A 24,146-nucleotide genomic window follows, 5' to 3' on the forward strand; every position below is an offset into this window, starting at 1 on the left:
CCCGGTGGTGGGTGATAATGTAAGCTGAGGTGCTGAGAGGCAGGCTGGCGGAGCTCCCCCGACTTACAGCGACATAGATAGTGTTTCCATACGTATGTGCGCACGTAGGTATTAGAGAGGACATGTTAGATTGGCTCACAGCCATCCAGGTAGTCCAGTCATGGCTGTCTCACACTGGAAAGGCCGAGAATCCAGCAGGCGTTCAGGCCAAGAGGCTGCACGCCTCTGCAATCCAATCTGATGCCGAAGATCCCTGGAGAGCTGCTGGTCTTCCCTGTGTGTTGGAGTCCTGAGGAAGCTGGTGTTGATATCAGCGAGTGGAGGGTGCTGCAGCAGGGTAGATGAGCTTGCCCGCAGGAGTGAGAGGTAGGCAGAAGGCAGAGTTTCCTGTCCGAGTCCTTTTCCTGTGGGCTGGCACCAGAAGGCGCTTTTGGGATTCGGGGTCGGCCTCCCTGCTTGAAACAGTCCAGTCGAGCAAAATCCCTCACAGGGGTGTCCGCCTGCTTGTGTTTTAGTTGGCTGCAGATGTAGTCAAGCTGACGACCAAGGTTAGCTACCCCGTAATTAAGGGTGACCCTTAACTTCTGCTTGTCCCAACTGTGCTTCCCAGGTGCCGAAGTCACAGGCACGCACGCATGCACCACTTGTTGGGGGTCACACCCTAGGCTTTGTACACACCAGGCGAGCATGCCATTGAATGCTCTCAGGTTCGAGGAGACGCCGAGACAGGTTGTTGGTGGGAAGAGTTCATTATGACAGATGACAGCCCCGATGGGGATTTGAGCCCTCCAGACCCCAGCACCAAAGACAGCATGGTTGGGGCTCTGAAGAGGAATCAAGACCTACATGTCGGAAGGGTGCAGGGGAGGGGTGTGGGTGAGCTTGGTGGTGGGGGTGGGGGAGTGTTTCTTCTTGCAGCCCTGTGAGGATGGGGGGATGCAGCCTGAGCCCGGGGCCAGCAGGGAGGGAGGTGGGAGCCGGGGGTGTGGCCGCTCTCTTGACCCTTTGGTTATCGGATGCTTCTTTTGGTTTGAGCAGTGGCCTGTGTTTGGGGAGCTTTCTCTAGTTCTCAGATTGAGCCCCTTGGGTCTCAGCTCCCTCCTGTTTTATTGGATTGCACAGAGCCTGAGCTAGGGCACTTCTCTTTGCCTGCTCTGCTCCCCCTTGAAAGAATGGGACTGAGGGATCAAAACCCGGCTTCTCTGCTTGCTGTTGAGCTGATGTTTTTAACTTCCTCTTGGCTCCTGCTTCTCTGCTGGCACTCAGACAAGGATGGGCATTTCTGCCTTAGTGACAGCATTTCTTTCTTTCCCAAGGAGAAAGAGAATGGAGAGTCTCCATTTTTCAAATAATCATTCTGGGAGAGCATTTTTCAAATAATTTTGTCCAGGGTGTTGACTCGGAGGTCTCTGGTCAGTCTAATTCTCATCTCTGTGTGTGTGCCCGCGAGTCTGTGTCTGTACATGAGTGACATCGTATTAAAACGCAGTTTCTGGAAGGCTTTGACTGGGATCTCCTGCCAGTTGGAAACAAGGTAATAAGGAACTCATGAGACAAGTGGAAACAAAGGAGCTCTTAATACAGACCTTCTGCAGAAACGGAAGCTGGCATAGAAAGGCAAAAATGGGCTGGCGTGTTGGTTTGGCCCAAGACATTGGCTTTTAAAGCCCCCTGATTGTAAAATTTCCTGTCTTGTTTTCCTGAAAGCCAGGACCTGTCCCTGTCCCAAATTCACCATCCTATCGGTGCAGGATATAGAGCTGTAGCTTATAAACAGTGTTTTGGCTCAGGTCTGCCCCTTTTCTGATTGCAAGCTCCTTTGCAACTGTCCAGCTTTTAGACTTCCAGAGATGAGCTGCTCCAACTGCCAGCCTGGGGAGGGGCCTTCTGCTCCTCAGCAACTTGATGGACTTTCAGCACACCTCATTCCAAAAACGGACCATAACAATCTATTTCTTCCCTGTCCAACCAAGTTGAAGTATCTATTAAAAAGCATAGGAGCCCGGGTCTAGTGGCACCAGCCTGTCATTCCAGGTACCTGGAAGGTTTTAGGTTTAAGGCAGGAGAATCACAGGTTCAAGGTCAGCCTGGGCTACAATAAGTTCAAGTGCAGCCCTGGGCAAGTTAGTGAGACCATGTCTCAAAGTAGAAAGAACATGAAGACATAGCTCAGTAGCAGGGTATTTTCCTAGCATACACGAAGGCCTCATTTTAACCCCAGTAATACAAAAGTAAACAAATACCATGTACTATAAAGTATGTTGTTTGTTGGTGATAGCCTTCATTGTTATAAGCCAGAGAACAGTCTAGGACAATGATTTTCCACTTGTGAGTTGAGACCTCACCTTGGGGGTAAAAAATCTGATATCCTGCATATCAGATAATTACATTACGATTCATAGCAGTAGCAACATTACAGTTATGAAGCGAGAAAATAATTTTATGGCTGGGGGTCGCCTGTACAACATGAAGAACTGTATTAAAGATTCACAGCATTAGGTAGGGTGAGAACTGATTGATTATAGTGGAATGAGCTAATGGTCAGATGAAGCTATATTATATAAGTGCAGATTTATTGGGAGCAGCATGGGAGGGGGAGGAGAGAGAGGGCAAGAGCACAAGTGCAGAGAGAAAGAGGAGAGAAGAGGAAGAGAGTAGAGGTGAGGGGGTGCTGGGGAAAGAAAAAGGCAGGGAGAAGGGGACAGAAGAGAGAGAAAAGGGCAAGGTCCAAAAAGCCAGGAGGAACCAAAATGTCCAGATTATATAGTGCAGGCCTCTGGGAGAGGGGAAGCCCCACCCGTAGGTAGAGGGTAGAGTATGCCAGCCACACCCTGCAGCAGGTTAGGGACCTAACAAGAACCACTGATCTAGGGGGTCTTAATCAGGTTCCCTTTCTCTGCTAATTAAAGAAAAGGCAGGAAAAATCTCTATTGCAACAGGAACAGCAGAGAAATCTCAAGTACCGCAGACGAATCAGAAGTTGAATTGTAAGGTGCCCACACACAGCTGGCACACAGAGGAAGAGAGACCCTCTGCCAAGCAGAAGAGGGCTCAGGAAGCCAGCAAATCCAGTTCCTTCTCATGGGTGTGGGCTTTCAAAGCCTCTGTGGAATTATCTTCCTCTAATTTAGACTTACTCAGTTTAAAGAAAGATAGGTTAATTGATTGGCCCAGAACTGTTGTGTTTCATGTCCTGGTCCAGCCTTGAACTTGTTGAGCCAGCCAGTCAGCAGGGGACCTGCCAGTGGGAGCCATCTACAAGGCCTTTGTTTTAAGCTGCCTGGCTTTTGTCTCAAGTAAGGAGCGTGAGGAAGACACCAGCCATCTTGGAGATTTGCCACCTTTATTACATAGCCATGGCCTTTCCCCCTGTCTGTCTGCCTACCAGGGAGTCTGTCTAACTTCTTGTCTCTCAAAAGATTGCCATTCATTAATGATTAGTTATTACCGAGAGGAAGCCAGCACTCAAACACTAGGAAATGTATGTGGTTAATATTTTATTTTGAGAATATCAAATTGTTTTTCTTTTGGTTCTGTGCAACTTACGGTTCTATGATAAATGCATTCTTTTGGTGTAATTTGGTATTTTAAAATAGACTTTTAAAAATACAATATCTTGGCTGGATGGTGGTAGTGCACACTATTAATCCCAACACTTCAGGTAGCAGAGGCAGTCGGAGCTTTGTGGGTTTGAGGCCAGCCTGGTTTACAAGGCAAGTTCCAGGACAGCCAGGGCTCTATTACACAGAGAAACCCAGTCTCAAAATACAAAAACCAAAAACAAACAACCAAGAAAGTCCTCTCCAAAACCAAAACTAAAACCAACCCCCCCCAGTATCTTTTATTGATTGTATGACAGCTTTTTCATACATGTAAACAATGCACATTGATCATCTCTCACCCCCCCTCCCCCCTCTCCCCAGGCAATCCCAGCACACCCTCTTCCCTTTATGTCCTCTTTTTGTCCCGTCTCTCCCCTCTGTTGGTTACCTGTGAGTCTTATCAGTGCCACACGCTTCACGTTGACTGATCTTGTCACCTTGAGGTCTCCTGCAGGTCTGGTGCAGGTAGCTGTAGGCGCAGCACCTGACGAATGCAACGGTCATGTCAAGCCAGAAGATAGTGCATCACCGCACTCCCTCCTCCTCCCATCCCCCCTCAGCTCTTTATTTTCTTCTTGCTTCCTCTTTTAGATATTCCCTGGAGCTTTGGTTTTGGGGGTATCTGCTTTTCCAGGATTAAAGATGGTCTCTACCTTTAGGATGGAAACTTACGGTGTCAGAAACTGGAGTTTCAGTTAACATTCACCAGTTAAACTGTCTGTTCATTCTAGCCAAGGGCGGAAACGGTCAGAGGATATCATCTCCTTCATAAAAACCGAAGTGCACCTTGCAATCCCTAATGTGGTGAGTCTCGTTTGCATGGATTGTTTTGTTAATGTGTTTCTAAGATGCAACAGCATAGGTGAATGCTTGGAATGTGAGACTTTGGGTCCCCGGTGTTGCAAAAATAAGTAAATGAGTAAGAAAATTCTGTATGAGACCTGAACTTTCATTCACAGGAAGGCCTTGATTCTATGTGGTTTTGTTTTACTTTAAAAGTTTGTTAATTCTTTGTATATATGTGTGTGTGTGTGTGTGTGTGTACATGAGTGCAGTACTCATGGAGGCCAGAAGAGAGCATCGGATTCCCTGAAGCTGGACTTACAGGAGGTTGTGTTCCCAGTTTAGGACTTATGCAAGAGGTACACCTTCTTTATCTGTGAGCATGTCCTTTCATTTTTTTACTTTCCCTATTCTTGAATGAAAAATAAGTGTCATCATTTATATCTGTTATGAAAACTTTTGAGCTGAGGTGTAGCTCATTTACTTGCTATATAGGGAGTTGATCTCCAGCAACACACACCCATGCACACATGCACACACACACACCCTACTTCCGAATAGCTCCTGGTGTATTCTGAGCTGGCATAGGGGATGAAGATTTAGTTGGCCCTCCATTAGCAAATAGGAATCACCTTGCTTTTTTTTTTCTTTAGACATTAAGATAAAATCACTGTAGGAGCCTCAATTCCTGTCCCAAACCCAGCATCATGGTGCACTCCGTTAAATATCGAAGCACGGATGTCAGGAGTCTGCCCTCAGCATTGTGAAGCTCTTGAGTTTTTGTAGGGGCAGCCCCAGCTTCTTTCTGCCAATCCACCGACGTGGATTCCTTGACCTTTGGGCCAGCAGCATCGGGCAGAACTGGGAAATCTCTAGGGTGCAGGATGTCTGCGGCACCTCCTGGCACAACCTTCACCTCATAGCAGCCCGCCACAAACTCTGACTGCTTGTGGGGAGTTGGGGAGGGCTGTCGGTGCTGGTAGAATTCCACACAGCCCCACTGCTTCCCACAGGTGATGGTCCCTAGCCTGGATGACATACAGCAGGCCATCAACCGAATGATCCAGTTTACCCTGGAGGTCAGCAGAGGAGTGGCACACTGGGGCCAGCAGCAGGTCCGAAGACTCAAGTCCGTTACTAACAATTCCTCTCGCACTGCCACCGACCAGAACCACCCAATCGCGGGAAAATCACCGAAGAAGGACGATAGTAAGAGAATTGAGACACCCAAGTTAGATGCCCGATTCAGGGATAGAAAAGAAAAAAATTAACCCAAAATGTGTGTGCGTGTGCATGTGCAGGTGCTCACAGAGGCCAGTAGAGGGCACCTGTGACACCCTGGAGCTGGAGTTACAGGTGGTTGCCTCCTGATATGGATGTTGGGAAAAGAACCTGGGTCCTCTGTGAGAGCAGCAATTGCTCTTAACCTCTGAGCCATCTCTCCAGCCATATATGTATGTATGTATGTATGTGTTTGATGTGTTTGTTTACTGAAGTTCCCATTGTTAAAACTGTTGCTCCCCGCTCTTTCATCTAAAACACAACATACAACCATCTCTTTCTAGTTTTTGGTCACAGAAGGACGAAGATTTGTGGCTTTATCACTGTTTTGTAGTAATTATGAAAGGCAGAGGGTGAAAATAAATAGCGCTGACCCTCCTCTCAGCATGCTATGTGCTTTTCACAGATGCATGATGGGTAATAGCCCCAGGTTGCTAACAAATGTCTCAAACCATGAATGAAAAAGCAAATACGGCCTTAAAATTTTATGTAGACTCACTTGGTGTGTACAGGTGTTTTCCCTGCATGTCTGTGCACTCACAGGTGCCTGATCAGAAGAGGGCGCCAAGTCTGGAGTTTTAAACAGTTGTGAGCCATCGTGCATGGGTGCCTGGAATGGAGCACAGCTCGCTCTAAACTGCAGAGCTCTCTCTCCAGCATCAAATGTAGTTTTTTTATACAGTGAAGTTCTTGGGAACAACAAAACACTGACCTACCGAAGCATGCCACAGCAGCAGCCAGCCAGCCAATCAAATTAAGCCAGCACCTTGTATTTTATGTTGCTTCAACCTAATTTAGTAACTGGAGCAAATAGGATTACAAGGCAACTGGGTAAGCACCGCAGGCTCCAGTCAGCTGAGCAGGAACAGGAGGCCCCTAGTCCCACGTTACGCCATTTCAAAGGAGAAACTGGGAGTCTGTAATTTCATGTGAAAGCTTTTCAATTGTCAAACACTGTCTCTCTCTCTCTTTTTTTTTAAGTGCTGCATGGGCCAAGCAATGGTCAGTGGAGCCAATGGTGGTGGCGAATGCAGGTCATCCTTGCACACACGGGGGGGGGAGGATGGGATGAGTTCAGGGACCTTGTCCAATACATAGCAAAGTCAAGGCCAACCTGGGTAGTATAGGATATCCTGTCTCAAAAAGAAAGCAGGGGCCTGGGGACAGGAGGGCAGCAAGGCAGCTCAGTAGGGGAAAGGAGTTTTACAGAGTCCATGTGGCGGAAGGAGAGGACTGACTCCCACAGCTGACTGCTGACTCCCACAATATGGCATGCCTGAGGACATGCCGTATATGTACAGACATAAATAAATAAATAAACAAACAAACAAATAAATAATTTGGGGCTGATAGATGTCTTCGTGGGTGAAAATGCTTGCCACCAAGTTTGACAGCCTGACCTCTGCTCTTGGCAACTGCCCGGTGGAAAGAGAGCACCGACTCGCCCCCCCCCTCGTTTCCTTGGCTGTCAAGTGAATAAATTACACGTGTAACCAGACCAAACTCCGAGCCCCACCTCACGGTTGGTAGCAGCTTCAGGCGAAGCACAGATGCTATCTACGTTGGCAACATCTGCTTTCAGGGGCTTTAGAGGAAACCATCCCGGCCAGGAAGCTGAAGAACTTCTACCCTGGTGTGGCGGAGCACAAGGACATCTCCAAGCTGGTCCTCCTCCTCTCCTCCTCCGTGAATTCCCTCCGGAAAGCGGCCAACGAGGCCCTGCAGGACTTTCAGAAGTACAAGACTCTCTGGACGGAAGACCGGGATGTGAAAGTGAAGGTGTGGGTCTCCGCCGACTGTTTTGTTTTGTTGTCTGTTTTGGTTCTCCTTGAGGGAGTTGTGTGTGTGTGTGTGTGTGTGTGTGTGTGTGTGTGTGTGTAGATGGGGGTAATGAGAGCGACTCTGAGCAGAGGTTAAGAACCCACAAATGCCAAGCAACTAGCAACTAGTTATTCTCACACTGATACCCTGAGGCAATTGTCAGCAAGGAAGCTGTGGTGGAACTGGACAAGCCAAAGTGCCCCCTTGGGGAACCAATGAGTTTATTTACTTACAGAGCATGGGTGACCCTAAAAGCTGCACGGTAAGGTCTGTACCCAGCACGGGTGAGATCTTCCCCACGGGCCATGTAGATGGAGCTCCTCTGTACCCCCCCCCCGCCCTTCTTTTAGGCCCCTCCAGCTTCTGTACTCTAGCCCCTCCCACACATCCCCAGACATTGGGCAGTCAGGACAGACTTGCGTTCAGTCGGCTAGGAAGAGTGGCTGGGTGCTTGGTGGGGGTCCAATGACCCTTCCTGCCCCCTCTATGAGGGAAGGTCGGCAGTCAGCGAGCCCAGTTGTGACGGACTTTTGCAAGCTGGCCGCGCTGAGCACAGAGGGTAGCCAAGAGCAGCAGAGACATAGGGAGCTTCTGAACCCAGACTGACCAGGCCCTAGGACTGAGCCGAGAGCCTTAGGGTCCCACCTCCCCGTGTGAGAATCCTGCCATAGAGCAAGGGCCATTTTCCAGTGTGATGTTCGTAAGTGTGAACGTTAGACTCCTGAGTCCCGAAGGAAGTATTAACGGTTGCCTTACCTGACAGGAGTTTTTGGCCAACAACCCGTCCCTGACTGAGATCAGGTCAGAAATTCTCCACTATGCCACGTTTGAGCAAGAGATCGACGAGCTGAAGCCCATCATTGTCGTGGGAGCCCTGGAGCTGCACACGGGTAATTCAGCAGTGTTACCAGCAGGTCCCTGATGTGGGCTCAAGGGGGCCGCTGAGATGGATTGTTGGGGGAAAGGGGTTACTGGAAGAGTTTTTAATGCCACAGACAGGCAGGTGACAGCATGGTGGGGCCTCTGAGGAGGAATCGGGGCCTGTGGGGGAGTTTTCACAGCACAGGCTGCAGCCGGCTCTCTGATTCCAAGGCGGGAGACAGGGGAAAGGGTGGGGGCCGGGACACGCGGTTATCCATACCTGCTTCGGTGCAAACTCACTTCCCTACGTGAGAAAGCTGGGAACCTGGAAATCTGGTCACTAGAGACTCACAGGTGGTGAGTCGGTGGTGTCAGGAAGAGGGGAAGTGGCTACCCCGTAGAGATTGTGACTCTTGTAGTCTTGTCTAAAGACTAGGAGTTACATAAAGTGGTATCTCTGTTTTCACAAGGTAAGGGCATCTTCCTTTGGATGGAAAGAGCATCAGGGTAGGGCCCATGAAACGGTATTTGACTCAGCAAGCAGCTTTGGTATAGTATTGTAAATGCTAAGTAGTCCTAGGCCAGCCCCAGAATGACTATCTAGCTTAAGATGACCTTGAACTCCTGACCCTCCTGCCTCTGTTGTCTGAATGTGGGGATTACAGACATGAGCCTCCACACCCAGTTTGTGCTAGTTAAAATATAAAGCTGTGGCGTCGGGGACACGGTTTACTGGTTAAGAGGGTGTGGGTTCCCAAGAACCCATGGCAGATGACTGTAGATCTACCGGGTCCAGTGTTTCCTTCCAGCCTCTGTGGCCACCATTCTCTTGTGGACATGCCCCTGCCCACATACACATATACATACTTTAAAAACAAAAGAAGTCTTTAAAGACTGAAATGAAAAATGCATACCGCAAAATCCACGACACCGCTGGACCTTCAGGATGATAGGACCAAGGACGGAGGACGCCTTTTCTCGCTATGTCTCATTTCTTCTTCCCTCTGGGCTTTCTGCTTTCCAGTTACTCTCAGTTCTCCCTCGTCTCTCACCCGAGTTTTTGAAGAGAGGACTCTTCAGATTGTTACAAGTCTGCATTGAGCTGGGATGGTCAGTCAGGCTAGAGTCACATTATGTAAATATGCTAACGAGTGAGCAAGACAGGGAGGGAGTGCAACAGCAGGCAAGCTAGGACCCTGGTTTGCTGGTAGGAACAGTGCATTTCATTCCAGGGAAAGAGGCTTCCCTAGAGGGAGCTAGGGGTGGAGGGGTGAGTCGGGGGATGGGGGATAAGTATGGGATAGGGTGTCCAGAGCAGGGGCTGGGTTTAGATAGCAACACTATTCATTTACAAATTCTCCCCCAGGCTGGGAGGTGGTGGCGCAAGCTCTGGAGCTCTGGAGGCTGAGGCATTCAGATCTCAGAGTTCCAGCCCAGTCTAGTCTACAGAGCGAGTTCCAGGGCAGTCAGGGCTATACAAAGAAACTCTGTCATATATATATATATAACAAACCAGAAAACAAAAAACCTGTTCCCCCATAGGCTGTCACATTGGTCTCCAGATCTGCTTCATGGAAGCAGGAGCACCCTTGGAAATGTAGCAACTTTCCAGCACATCTAAGAGGCTAGTCACGCTTCAGGTGACCAGCGGCCACTTGCAGTCCCTGACTGCTGAATGGGGCAGGGCAGCTAAGATGCTGAGATTCCCAGCGCACGGAGCACACTTTCAGAGCTCTGTTTTCATCTTCCTTGTCCTCCCCAGAGCCGATGAAACTAGCCTTATCCATCGAGGCCAAGGCGTGGAAGATGCTGCTCTGTCGCTATCTGAATGAAGAATATAAGAAGAAGATGTCAGACATGATAGCGTTTATCAACGAGTACCTGAAAAAGTTGTCCAGACCCATCCGCGACTTGGACGACGTCAGATTTGCCATGGAAGCCCTGTCCTGCATCCGGGATAATGAAATCCAGATGGACATGACTTTGGGGCCGATTGAAGTGAGAAATGATTTCACGTTTTGCTTTCTTGAAATGCCTTTTAAAATTAGATGCAAGCTTTTAAAAAGTGATTCTGTAATACAGTTCTTCATCTAGTAGATGGAATAGTTTTTTTTTTTTTTTTTTTTTTGAGGGGGTGGTTTGAGGGGAGTGTTGGTTTTTTGAGATAGGGTTTCTCTGTAGACCAGGTCTCCAATTTAGAGCCTCTTGAGTTCCAGGGTTAAAGGTGTACACCATCACACCTAGCTTGAGGTTGCTGTCTTTGGTGGAATTCCAAAGACTTCAACACAAACCAGATACAGAGGAATATTAACGTATTTTAACAGGCTAGACATTGGGTATGGACACCAACATTTTACGGGAGGTATTGCCTGCCGAGGGTTCTCATATTAATTCTACTTTGTTAGGCAGGTTCTCCAATCATATCTAGCTTCCCAAAGACCAGTTGTTGGTCTTACTTACAAGCATACACATTAGATGGGCAGGAGAATAACAAGAGCCTGTGGGCAGTAGCCGCCGGCCAGAGCTTAGGTGAGCAAACGAGGGTGTGAGGGAAAAGTACTGTAACCTTCTCCCCAGTACAAAATGGTAGGTTACACAGAGTGTAGATTCTCAGTGGTTTAAAAACAAACTTAGTGGCTTCCGAGCACACACGTTTATTATCCTGGTCCTCGAGACCACTGGGGATGTCGTTATTCCATCTGTCACAAGTATCTTATGATCAACCATAGTGGGGGTATATGGTTTTGGCTCTTAGTGATCGTGGGAGTCACTCTTGCCACGTGTCCCATGTTCTCCGCAGACAGCACACTCCCTTGTAGTTTACAGTGTCTGAGGAATTGGTCCTGTCGCTGCCTGCTCTTGGTACCTGTGTTAGTTACCATTCTGCTGCTGAGGCTAAACACCATGGCCGAAAGCAGCTGTGGAAGAGCTTGTTTTTGCTCACTGTTCCAGAGGGATAAGAGTCTTATCATGGCGGCAGGGCAGCAAGCAAAAGGCAGGGTGCTAGGAGCAGGCAGCCACAAGTTCACGTCTTTGGACACAAGCACGAAGCAGAGAGAGCACACTGGAAAGAGGGGAAGCTTCAAGCTACCAGACCCTCCCCAAATGCCATCCTTCCTGCAGCAAGACTATATATGTTCTGAACTTTCCTGAACAGTGTCGCCAACTGGGGACAAAGGATTTTCTCCTTCCTTAGCCTAGGGAGGACATTTCTCACCCAAACTATGAGAGTACCCAGTGTTTGGCACTACTGTGTGCTCTCTGAGCCCGTTTAGAGTTTTGCTCTCTTTGGTAGCTAACGATCTTCACATTTTTACTACCTTAAAGATCTTAGTACCGTTTAATAAATTATACGCTTTCTTCTTGAGCAAGCGTTCTCTTGGTAAATCCCAGCCGATAATCCATTCTCTGACTCCTGCCTATACAAACACCCCATCGTTTCTCTCTGCTCCTTATGCGGCTAGCCCTGTCTGAATGCGTAAGACACCATCCCATAGGCGTTGCCCCAAGAGCAAGGAGGAGAGACTGAAAATAGCTCCAAGGATGTTTTCTGAGTTCGAGTCTCTCAGTGTGGTGCGCCTACATTCCCAGATGGTGCCGGTGAAGTGCGGATTTCCGAGGCATTGTGGGGGCTGCTGAGGCACAGCCGCAGCTCTAAGTTTTGGAAACCACTCCAGTAGACGTGGATTCCCCAATCCCCTCGAGGACGTGGTGTTCTTAGCTCCTGGTGGGCACCTTCCCCGAGACGTCTCTGAACACTGCCGCTACTTTGCAGGAAGCCTACGGCATTCTGAACAGATTTGAAGTGGAAGTAACGAAAGAGGAGTCGGAAGGCGTGGACACTTTGAGATACTCATTCAACAAACTGCAGAGCAAAGCCGTAAGCACACACACAATTCCATCTTTCTGTTAAGCCACGGCTTCTAGGACAAATGCATTTTGAACTTTTGAAAACTGTCCTTTACTTATAATAATTTTATTGATATATGACCTGCGTACCAGAAGAGCAGCCATTTTGAAATAGGCAACTCAGCAGTTGTGTTTTTCTTTTCTTTTTTTTTTCAGTATATCCACAAAAATGTGTAAAAACCATCATGGCCTCTTTCTAGAACACATTCATCATCCCCTATAGCAACCCTGTGCCTGTTAGCAGACACTCCGTATTCTCACCCTTACCCTGACCCCGGGGGCAGTTTCCACATGTGTGGATTTATCTTTTTCTTGAATATTTAGTGTAGACGGAATCATAAGGTGTGTGGGCCTACATGAGGAATCTTTAACTCATGTTTTCAAGGCTCACCCACAGCGCCCCAGGCACTTCATATTTTTCAGTTGCTAATGATATTAATCATCCATTCCTGCGACCCTCTTATTGGCCATTTGTGTGTCACCAGAGGAAAGTACATGTAAAACTTCTGCTTGTTTTTTGAAAATTGAGCTTTTCCTTCTTATTGCTGTTTTATGAGTTCTTAATATATTCTGGGTTCCTTTTCTCATGTTTGATTTGTAGGTGTTTTCTCTCTTGTTCTGTGTATAGTCTTTCTTCATTGATCGGTTGACTGATTGGCAGTGCTGGGAACAATCAAACTCAGGCCTTTGTTCATGCCCACTGAGCTTTGTCCCCAGCTCCCATCTTTTTACATTCCCAGGTACCCCTTCTGAAGTGAAGCAGTGTGTTTTAATCAAAGCGTTTTCTTTTGCTGTCTGTATTTTTATACCATACGCAGCAAATCCTCGACCAACCCGGCTATCCAGATTCACACCTACATTTTCCTGGAATAGTTTTATAATTTTAGCCTTCACATTTAGGCCTCTGAAGCATTTTGAGTTAATTTTTAATCTGTGGCGTGTCAGTAACACAGCAGAGAAGGGCTTCAGGGTGTCCCCGTAAGTGTGTCCGGTCATTCGTGTATACTATAACAGGTGAGCGGAGACATCTTTATCCCCAGGGTCTATAGCCCGGCAGGGTTGCTAGAGGAGAGTTACAGCTTTCATTTTCTCACACATCACTCAGACCCTCGTGCTGAATATTCTTTTTGATTCTAGGTTTCCGTCCAAGACGAGCTTGTCCAAGTGCAACCCAAGTTTAAAGGCAACCTGCTGGAGTCAGTGGAGATCTTTCGTGAGGACGTCGTCAACTTCACGGAGTCCTACGAGTTGGTAATCTAAGCGTGTGTGGACCGAAGGGGGCGTGGCCAAGGAAGCAGGCGGATTGTGTACGCACGACCAAGTCTGTGCGTTTCCCGCCGCCCACGAAGGCTTATTCCTTTGAGCACATGTTGTAGAGAAAGAAAGCAGATTTGACTGTTAAAATAAGCAGCCATCTAGAGGGCTGTGGCAGGAGCAGAGGGGTTTTATCCTGTCTGGGGATAGAATTCTTAGAGAAACTCTGATAGAAGGGCTGGGAAGGTGGCTCAGCAGCTAGGAACACTCGCTGCTCGATCATGAGGAGTGGAGTTTGGATACTGAGCCCCTATGCTAGCAGCTCATAGTGCCCATCACTCCAGCTAAAAGGGATCTCATGCCCCCTTCTGGCCTCTGAGGGTACCTGCACTCATGTATACATACATCCATAGGGACACACATACAGGTACACATAGACACATACACACACACGTAAAAGCAATTTAAATCTTTAAAAAAAAATAAAGGCATACACAATGTCTGTTAATTATGCATCCCTTTATTTTATTTTATTTTTAAAGAAGATTTAAATTGCTTTTGCCTTATCCGGCCTCAATAGACAAAGATGCGCCCAGTCTTCCTTGATATGCCAAGGGAGAGTTGATACCCATGGGAGATCTCCTCTTCTCTGAGAAGAAATGGAAGGGACATGGGGGGATGGGAGGGAGGTGAGCGGGACGGACTGGGAGGAGAGGTGGAGGGGGAAATTCCTACCAGGATGTAAAATAAAGAAATTAATTAATTAATGAATGAAAAAAAGTAAAGGGAGTTCTAGATAGAACCGTTAATCTGACACGTATGTTGATTAAAAGTTGGAATGGAGATAATATTATTACTTACAGGAAGGACCCATGGTTCCAAATATCCCACCCCAAGAAGCTAGCAACAGGCTGCAGATATTCCAGGTAAAAACCATTGTTCTTTCTGTCACATTGACAACGTACTATTTTAAAAAATGACTTTAGAGGAAATTAAAAAAAAATCTTAGAATAGAAAAACTAATGTTTAAAATACATACAAATATTAGTTGCATTCTGCTCTTATATGTGCACACACGTGTGATCATGTGTGTGCATGTGTGTGGATGCCCCTGTGTGTGTGTGGGCACATGTGCACATATGTTTGGAGGCCATAGGACAACCTTGCTGTCACTCTTTGGTGTCATCGACATTTTCTTTCTTTATACTCAACATGCTGAGAACATCCTGAGAAAAATAACACATCTGTTTGGATGACTGTTGTGTAAATTCATGGAGTGCTCCCTAGATCGCCCACCCCGACTGAGCCCTAAGGAATTCCGCACCCTGTGTCTGTTCTCCCCTTTAAAAAGCCCCACTTCGTGCAGTGGCTGTAGAATATTTTTGCATTTCCTGTCCCTCCTGCCCTCTCAGTAATTAAAGAGAGATGACAGCTGGAGAGATGGCTCGGTGGTTAAGGGCACTTGCTGCTCCTGCAGGGGACCTGCGTTTGGTTCCCAGCACCCACATGGTAACTCAAAAGCATCTGTGATTCCAGTTCCAGGGGGTCCAGTGCCCTCTTGTGGCATCTTCAGGCACTGCACACACACACACAGTACACAAACATACATGTAGACAAAAGCTCATACACAAACAATAAAAATAAATCTGAAAAAAATCAGATACTTGCTTTGTGGTTTTGTCACTGGGAATTCAGTCAGGAGGTAGTTGTTATCTCTAAGCTGCTAACACCACACAGGGACACAGCAAGCTGGGGGACGTGGTTCTGAAGCTACGGGGCAAGCACTGGGATCTAGTTATGGGAATTTGAAGCTTGGAAGCAGGGGTGTGGGTCTCCCAGCTCAGATGGGCATTTCTGGGTCAAGCGGAGAAGGCTCTTTGGAAGAAGAGGCGTCTCAGCTGCACTGTGGAGGAATAATTAGCACCAGGCAGGGGAAGGAGGCTTGAGTGTGTGTACAGGCTCAACAGTGAGGGGTAAGCAGGGACATTTAAGGAGATGTTCACCCTTGGAGAGCGTAACTGCAGAAAAGGGACTTCCATCAAGTGCTCGTGCTGTGCTTGGTTGGCCACCACTGCTGTGCCCATGCTTTGAACATGGTTCATAGTTTAGCAATCCAATATAAATTATTAAATTTTTAATTAGAAAATAACAACTGCATATGACAGCTCAGCACTTAAGACCTCTTAGTGAGTTTGCAGAGGACCTGAGCTTGGTCTCCAGCACCCATATGGTAACAACCACCTGTAACTCCAGCTCTGGGGGAATCCGACACCTTCTCCTGTCCTCCACGGGCACCACACACATGTGTACATATGCACAGGCACACACACACACACACACACACACGCACACACACACACACACGTACATAAAAATAAGGTAAAATCTACTGAGGGAAAAGGTGTGGGTTGCCCCTGGCGTTGCAATTGCACCTCTCACTTTATAGACTCTTCATTGCATTCAAAGAAAACAAGTTGGTTCTCATCGCCAATGCTTTCCTCCTGTGGGGGAGAGAGATTTCTAAAGTAGTGAAAAAGCCTAAATTATGGAATTTTTTTTTAAAAATACCATTTTACTACTTTCAAATGTGCAGACAGGGATTTGAAGTATAGCATTTCTGGAGACCACTTGGTTCATTAAAGAATTGACTTAATATAAAATAGGTGCATGGAGAATGTTGGGAAGCTAGCTTTCCTGAGTGTTTAGCATTCCTCCTATGACTCGGATAAGAACAAATTTGCTCCACACATCCTATTTCACGTGTATTGCCCTTTCTCTCAATTACAGTGAATTGTACTTTAATGGGATCTGAATTAATTCTACGTCAGTAAAACTTTAAAATCTTTGTTATAGGCCAATTTTGATGATCTTTGGAGGAAATTTGTTACGTACTCATCCGGGGAACAACTTTTCGGATTACCTGTGACAGACTATGAGGCTTTACATAAAATCAGGTAAGTTCTGAAAATGTGTAAGAACTCCAAGTGAATTAGTAAATACTGCCCATATACAGGAAAGAACATGGCTTTGGGCGTCCCTAAATGTTCCCCTTTTACCTGCTCTGTCTGGCTTGTTAGATGCATGGTCTCCATGGTGGCTCGTCAACTTGAAGAGGTCTAGAATCCCATGGAGCCAGGCCATGGCCCATGGGGAGCTGTCAAGGTCACTGAGGCAGGAGGACCCTCTCACTGTGGGTGGAATCATCCCCCAGGCTCGGGTCCTAAACTGCATAAAAGGGAGAAGGCAAATTGAGCACCAGCGTTAGTCCCTTTATTCTTGACCATGGAGGCTGTGACCCGCTGCCTCAGCTTCCTCTCTGTGAAGGACTGTGACCTCAGACTTCGAGCTAAAACCTTCCTGGGGGGTCTCTTGTCAGAGTATCTTATTACCACCATGGAAAAGCAACCAAAGAAGGTTTCTGGAGAAGGTAGAAATTAATTCTGGGCTTGCATAAAATTATTTTACAACTTACTTTTCTTTTTTTTTCTAATTTTGAACAGCATTAGTGAATCTGAAGTATCACAGTTTTGAGTTCCCTTCTGACTCCATTTATGTTAAGGGCGCTGTGCCTCATAGGGGAGGGACGGCTTGTATTGAAATTGATGGTTAAGTAACTTGCTTGATTTTAAGCAACATTATCTGGAATTTAACAGATACATTCAATAGGATTTTAACTATATGTTTTGTCAAGGGCAGCATTAAGGCTGGGTCATAGCTCAATGGTAGGGGTGCTTGCCTAGCGTGTATGAGGCCCTGGTCTGATTCCTAGCATGTGGGGATGAGCATTGCAACAATGCTTTCAGAGTCTTGGCTATTGGCTTTCATCAGAAGATAGATGAATGATTCGGCCAGTCATTTAGAGTCGATGATTTTATTTGCCTTCTAAAACACTAATAACTGGATGTAACCTGCTCACCAGTTTTGTTAGAATTGCTGGTGTCTGATTCTCATGTGTGGCTTATTGAATCAGGCTGTATAAGGCTGAGCCATCTTGTTGGCCCCTGACATCTATCTTTCATTGTAAATTATTGAGTTTAATGAATGGGTCAGTTTGTTTTTATATTGTTTTAGGGAGACAATAAGCATTTCTGAATTCTTGGCTCTGTTAAGTGAAAATTAAATAAGTGAAAGGCCCAGAAATGGTGTCTTCAGAGAGCTGTTTTTATATTTTCTTGACACACAGCATGTCACCAGAAAGATGATAAAGTAGTGATGTCACCATTCTATCAACCTCTTATTTTGCCCACATTTAACATTACTTGAAATAACCTCTGAGGAAAAAAAATGAAATAATTCTTAGGACCATGGAAAAGAAAAATGATTTAAAAAAAAATTGAAAAGTAGGATAACTAAAGCTGAGTGCAATGGCACATACTTTTAATGCCAGCACTTTGGACACAGAGGGCAGGGGCATCTCTGTGAATTCAACCTGGTTTACATAATGAGTTCCAGGCCAGCCAGAGGTAGAGTGAAACCCAGTATCCAAGAAAGAAACAAAAACAAACAACAACAAAAACCACAAAGGGAACTAACAATATAGTGTGTTTTAGGTTTAGAAAAGAGTCCAGATTTGTCCTTTACAAAATAATGGAGCTATTTGTTAATGCAAGTGATGCATTTGTTAACTCAAGGGTGTTGTAGGCCTCAACCTTATTGATGGAGCTTAGGAAAGACTTGGCATTGGAAACCCCTGTTGCTGTCTGCGTCTTCATTGCTCACGTCATTGTTTTGTTCCTCAGAAAAGAGCTCAACTTGCTTCAGAAGCTGTACGGACTGTACGACACCGTCATGGGTAGCATCAGTGGCTACTATGAAATACTCTGGGGAGATGTTGACATTGAAAAGATCAACGCAGAACTGCAGGAGTTCCAGAACAGGTGAGCGCAGCCACACCAGCTGGTTCCCCTACAGCGTTTATCTCACAAGACTCCCTAAGACCATTCACCATCTGGCGCTAGAGAGACGGCTCAGTGGTTCAGAGTGCTTCTTCCTCTTTCGGAGGACCCAAGTTCAGTTCCCCACAACCACATCAGGTGGCTGTAAGCCACTTGTAACTCTAATTCCAGGGCACCATCTTCTGGCCTCCCTGGGTACTGCACGCACATGGTGCATATACCCGCATACAGGTACACAACTCTCCCGCCAATTAAGATATATATATCTTAAAAAAAAAAAAAAAAGGCATTTTAGGGGCTGGAGAGATGGCTCAGCAATTAAAAGCACTAGATATTCTTCCAAAGGACCTGCGTTCTATGCCTAGCACTCACATGGTACCTCACAACCATCTTCCACTACCCTCTTCTGGCTTCCTTGGATACCAGGTACATAAATAATACAGAGACACACATGCAAGCAAATAGTCATACACAAAATAAAATGAAATGAAAAACTATTTCATTGCCATCTGTTCATAACGCTTTATTCAAAGAAACAAACACCACTTTCTTAAAAACCCAAACGGAAACCAAACCAACCAAACCAACCGGACGAGAACAGCCTCACAGATGAGAATCTTCTTTCCTTTTTCTTCCTGAAAGATGTCGAAAACTTCCCAAAGGACTGAAAGACTGGCAGGCTTTTCTGGATCTGAAAAAAAGAATCGACGACTTCAGCGAGTCATGCCCTCTGCTGGAAATGATGACCAACAAAGCGATGAAGCAGAGGCACTGGGACCGCATCTCAGAGCTCACGGGCACCCCGTTCGATGTGGAATCCGATTCCTTTTGTCTGAGAAATATCATGGAAGCGCCGCTCCTTAAGAACAAGGACGACATTGAGGTATGTGAGAGAACGAGGCCATGAAGGAATATCACAAGTAGACGTTTGATCTTTCATTACCGGTCTGTGTGTGAGCAGCTGTGTGTGGGTACGTGCACATAAGCGCAAGTGCCTTCAGAGGCCAGAAGAGGGCAGCAGATTCCTGAGTTGCCTGGCGTGGGTGACGGGAACCACTGATCCATCTCTCCAGCTCTGACATTTATTTTCGATTTTCACTCTACACATAATTGCACATATCTGTGGGACACAGAGTGGGGAATCCAATACATGTAAAGAATGTGTCATGGTCAGATCAGGGCAGTTCACATTTTTATCTACCTCTTTTTTTAAAAATTATTTATTTTTATTTTATGTGCGTTGGTATTTAGCCTGCATGTATGTCTGTGTGAGGGTCTTAGATCTTGGAGTTACAGACAGTTGTGAGCTGCCATGTGGGTACTGGGAATTGAATCTGGGTCCTCTGGAACTGCTGAGTCATTTCTCCAGCCCTTGTGCCAGACTGTCTATCTCTTTTTCATTTCCTTATGTCTGCGGTCTTTGAGCCTCCCATTTATGGTTCTTCATTAAATATACAAGGCCACTGTGAGGAATGGTCACTTGCTCTGCAGCGTGACACTAGGGCTCCTGTCTTCCATCACTCTGTATTCTGGTGTCAGCGCCTTTCTTGCCCGCAGTGGTTACTCTTCTATCTTCTGCTTCACCATTTACTTCATTTCCGCTTCAGCCTAAGAAGAGAGCCTGTGCCCGCTTCCCTTCCTGCATGGCTTACACAGATTTTTGAATTTTTTTTTTTTAAGATTTATTTTATTTTTATGTGTGTGTGTGTGTGTGTGTGTGTGTGTGTGTGTGTGTCATGTGAACATTATCAATGTGCACAAGATTGCAGTTGCTCACACAAGACAGAAGAGAATATCACACTCCCAGGAGCTGGAGTCATAGGCCCAGTGAATTTTGCTTGTGTGTGTGTGTTTTGAGATGGAGTCTCACTGTATAGCTCTGGCTGTTTTGGAGCTTGCTATGTAGAGCAGGTTGGCCTCAAACTCACAGATCTTCTTGCTTCTGTCTCCCAAGTATGCCATCATACCCTGCCTTGATTTTTTTTTTTTTTGATCCTTAAGAGTTGTTTTGCTCTCTATAGTTTTCGAGAAAGGAGTTTGAACTTTTATTTGCTCTCTCAAATGACTTATATAAATAGTATGTTTGCTGAGGACTAGCTGACAGTAAAATAAGAGAATGTGCCATGCTCACATGGCTAGTGCATGCAAGTGATAGATAACATGTTAAGAGATATAGAGCCGGCCAGATTGCAGTTGTGGGCGAATGCTCCGGCTAGTGAGAATAAGACAGTTGTGAAGAATTTGGATGACAGCGTTAGTCATGTAGATTTATGGTGTAAAGGGCTTCTGAAGTACTCCGGTGAAAAGGAGGGTGGCTAGGAGTTAATCAGGTATATACTGATGTTATGACAAAATGTTCAGCCACACAGTGGTGGCAAACACCTTTAATCCCAGCACTCGGGAGGCAGAGGCAGGTGAATCTCTGAGTTTGAGGCCAGCCTGGTCTATAGAGTGAGTTCAAGCGCAGCCAGGGCTACACAGAGAAATCCTGTCTTGAAAAACAAAAACAAAACAAAATAAAATATAAAATGAATATTTGAAACACAGTCATTTTAGAGCCGTCAGTCTATCCCCATATATATATATATATCTATATATAGATATATCTCTATCTATCTATCTATCTATCTATCTATCTATCTATCTATCTATATGTAGTGAGTTTTAATGTGAGTGAAGCTATATATGTGTGTGTGTTGGCCTTCTCTAGAGTTTTTAATTGGTTCTGGTGTGGCCGTGCAGCAGGGGAACCTTGGCTTCCTCGGCTGCCAAGTCAGCTCTCGGAGCAAGGTGACTCTGGTCCCTTCCCTGCTGCTTGTGCTGTCACTTTATGGTGCACACAATTTTCAGCTGAGAGTGCCATGACCTGTTCTCTCCTCTTCCCCGGAAGGATATCTGCATCTCCGCCAGCAAGGAGAAGGACATTGAAGCCAAGTTGGCTCAGGTGGTTGAGAACTGGACCAACCAAAACCTGAGTTTTGCGCCGTTTAAGGGAAAAGGCGAGCTCCTGCTCAAAGGAACCGAGTCTGGAGAAATTATCACTTTGATGGAGGACAGCTTGATGGTCTTAAGTTCCTTGCTAAGCAACAGGTAATTTTATAATCCACGGGTGAGATTTGAGTTTGGTGTTTTAGCATGTTAAACTACTAGGCGAAGCCGAATTTTATAGTGGGGGCATTTGATCAGATTCTGCCCAGCCGCTCAAGCTCCTGTCTGCATCTGTACACGCCGTCTGTTTTCCCTAAGAATCATGACCCCTCCATCTCTCTTCAGAGGAATTGTCTCCCCTATTTTTCCAGGGTGGAGGCTCTCATACTTGCTAGCCTCAGGACTGGTGACTTAACTAATGCTGTGCTCCTCCCCACCTGGGTGGCCTCTTCTGTCTGCTCTAACCTGTCACTCCTCGTTCTAGCTGTCACCTGGTGAGAGCATTTGTAAACTCAACCCCCATAGCAGATCATGGTATTTCATTATTTTTTTTTCAATTATGTGCACATGTACATCAGTCTGTATGTGTATGCCACATGTTTACAGGTGCCCACAGTGGACTCCTGAAGTGGCCTTTGGATCCCCTGAACTGGAGTTTTAGGTGGTTTCAAACCTTCTGATGTGGGTGCTGGCAACTGATCGTGGGTCCTAGAAGAGTAGCCAGTGTTTTGAACTGCTGCATCATCTCCATAGCCCCAGTACTTCTCGACTGTCCTCTCTCCCATCACAGCTCCATCACCCATGGAGATCACTGTCCACAGGATGACCACAGGATCCCTGGCAAATGACCGGCATCTAGCATAAGCTCTAGCCTCCATTTAGATATGTGTAACCTGTAGAGATCCTGGGTCTGGGCAATTGTGGGCTGGATTTGTTGCGGTAAAGGCCCACTGTTTGAACCTGAGTACGCCTAGCAAAGGTTACCATAGCAAGGTCATTGGCTCCTAGACTTCATGGGCTGGTGATTCCCAGGGGTCGCTGCAGACTTCCTATCCGGACTTTCCCAGACGACAGGCTCTTGAAAACAGGCTGTAGGCTGACCTGGAGAAGGACATCAGCCGTGAGATTTGGACCTTTGATTTGAGAATGTGTAGTCTCAATCCCTCCTAGCTAATTGTAGTAGGTTCTTAATGATTGTGTGTGTGTGTCTGTGTGCATGCATGCACCTGTGTATATTTAGGTGTATGTCACATGGATGCAGGTGCCTAAAGAGGTCAGAGGAGAGAGTGTTGGATTTGAAGCCTTGACTCTTATACTTACTTGTACATAACCTGGTAAAATATACTCAATGTTTTCACAGTTCTCCGGGAGGAGAGTTCATTTGGAGGTCAGTTCCCAGCAGGGCCTAGAGAGAGTACATGCTTATTTGAGAAGTTTCTCATTCTGGGAGATCTGAGTAGTCCAGATGTGTCAGCAAATTGCACCTGGTGCTGGCCATAGTCAGAAACGTGTTTCCTCTTCTTCACTTTTAGATACAATGCTCCGTTTAAAAAAAATATCCAGAATTGGGTGTATAAACTGACCACGTCTTCGGATATCATTGAAGAGTGGCTGGTGGTACAGAACCTGTGGGTCTATCTCGAAGCCGTCTTTGTAGGCGGGGACATTGCCAAACAGCTGCCTCAGGTAAACATAGGGCTTTACAGTCATTTATACCATTGGTGAGCTTGGCCTGGTGGTGCAGTTCTGTGATCTCCACTACTCGGGAGTCTGAGGCAGGGGAATTTTAAGTTTAAGGCCTTCCTGGGCTACTGTGAGAGACCCCCTCCCAGAATGAAAATTAAAAAGAGGGATGGGGGAGCTGGAGAGATGGCTCAGTGGTTAGGAGCACTGACTGTTCTTGCAGAGGACCCAGGGTTCAGTTCCCAGCACCCACACAGCAGCTTACAACTGTCTGTAACTCCCAGAACACCTTCACACAGAGATACATGCAGACAGAATGCCAATGTACATAAAATAAAAATAAATAAAAAATAATAGACAAATAAATAAATAGAGGGCTGGAGATATAGCTCAGTGGGAGATGGTGCTTGCCTAGCATCCATGAAACCACTGATCCAATCCCTGTTGCCATTAAAACAAATATTTGGTGCCATCTGTGTCTTTGTGACAATCTCCGCAAAGATATATGGTCAGGTCTTAATTATTTTTTTCCATTTATTTTTGTGTTCATGTGTGCATATGTGTGTGCGTGCCTGCACGGATGCCATGCCGTATACATATGGAGATGGTCTGTGTGAGCCAATTCTCTCTCTCTACCTTGTGGGTCTGGGAGATTGAACTCATACCGTCCTGTTTGGTGTCAGGCGTCTTTACCTGCTGAGCCATCTCTCCAATCCACGTCTTGATGAACCATGTCAAGTCTTGATAAAACACGTCAGGGTTGGAAAACTGTGGCCCGGACACTTACTTTAAAAGTAAAGTTTTAGGTTTGAGAGATGGCTCAGCTGTTAAGAGTCACGATGCTCTTGTAGAAGACCTGAGTTCAATTCCCAGCACCCACATTAGTTACCCACAACTGGCTGTTACTCTAGCTCCAGGGGATCCTATGCCCATTTCTTGCTTCCACAGGCACTCATGGGCAACACTCTATGTACACATAGTTAAATTTAAAAACAATTTTAAATAAGGTTTTAATGGAACACAGACATACAGGGCACCGATCTCTGAGATACACCAGTAGAAAGAAGAAGATCCACAATTCCAGATGGTGATGTCATGAGACTGAGTAGGTTAGCATACATCAAATTGA

At 46.2% G+C, this 24,146-nt stretch overlaps 1 protein-coding gene across 2 annotated transcripts in view; it reads left to right on the top strand.

Annotated features, from left to right (window-relative positions):
* Positions 1-24,146, top strand: part of Dnah8 (dynein axonemal heavy chain 8) — a 205,054-nt gene that overhangs the window by 50,406 nt on the left and 130,502 nt on the right. Inside the window, exons 21-34 of one of the 2 annotated variants that reach the window (XM_021652387.2) lie at positions 1,451-1,453; positions 4,334-4,406; positions 5,399-5,594; positions 7,249-7,445; positions 8,251-8,377; positions 10,111-10,346; positions 12,124-12,228; positions 13,395-13,508; positions 14,375-14,437; positions 16,365-16,465; positions 18,251-18,388; positions 19,049-19,289; positions 21,297-21,496; positions 22,867-23,020. In XM_021652387.2, coding sequence (XP_021508062.2) covers positions 1,451-1,453; positions 4,334-4,406; positions 5,399-5,594; positions 7,249-7,445; positions 8,251-8,377; positions 10,111-10,346; positions 12,124-12,228; positions 13,395-13,508; positions 14,375-14,437; positions 16,365-16,465; positions 18,251-18,388; positions 19,049-19,289; positions 21,297-21,496; positions 22,867-23,020 — 1,948 coding nt within the window. The remainder of the gene's footprint in view (positions 1-1,450; positions 1,454-4,333; positions 4,407-5,398; positions 5,595-7,248; positions 7,446-8,250; positions 8,378-10,110; positions 10,347-12,123; positions 12,229-13,394; positions 13,509-14,374; positions 14,438-16,364; positions 16,466-18,250; positions 18,389-19,048; positions 19,290-21,296; positions 21,497-22,866; positions 23,021-24,146) is intronic. The other variant, XM_060369207.1, reaches the window with a different exon arrangement.

This window comes from Meriones unguiculatus, chromosome 16, assembly GCF_030254825.1.
Source record: "Meriones unguiculatus strain TT.TT164.6M chromosome 16, Bangor_MerUng_6.1, whole genome shotgun sequence".
NCBI lineage: Eukaryota > Metazoa > Chordata > Mammalia > Rodentia > Muridae > Meriones > Meriones unguiculatus.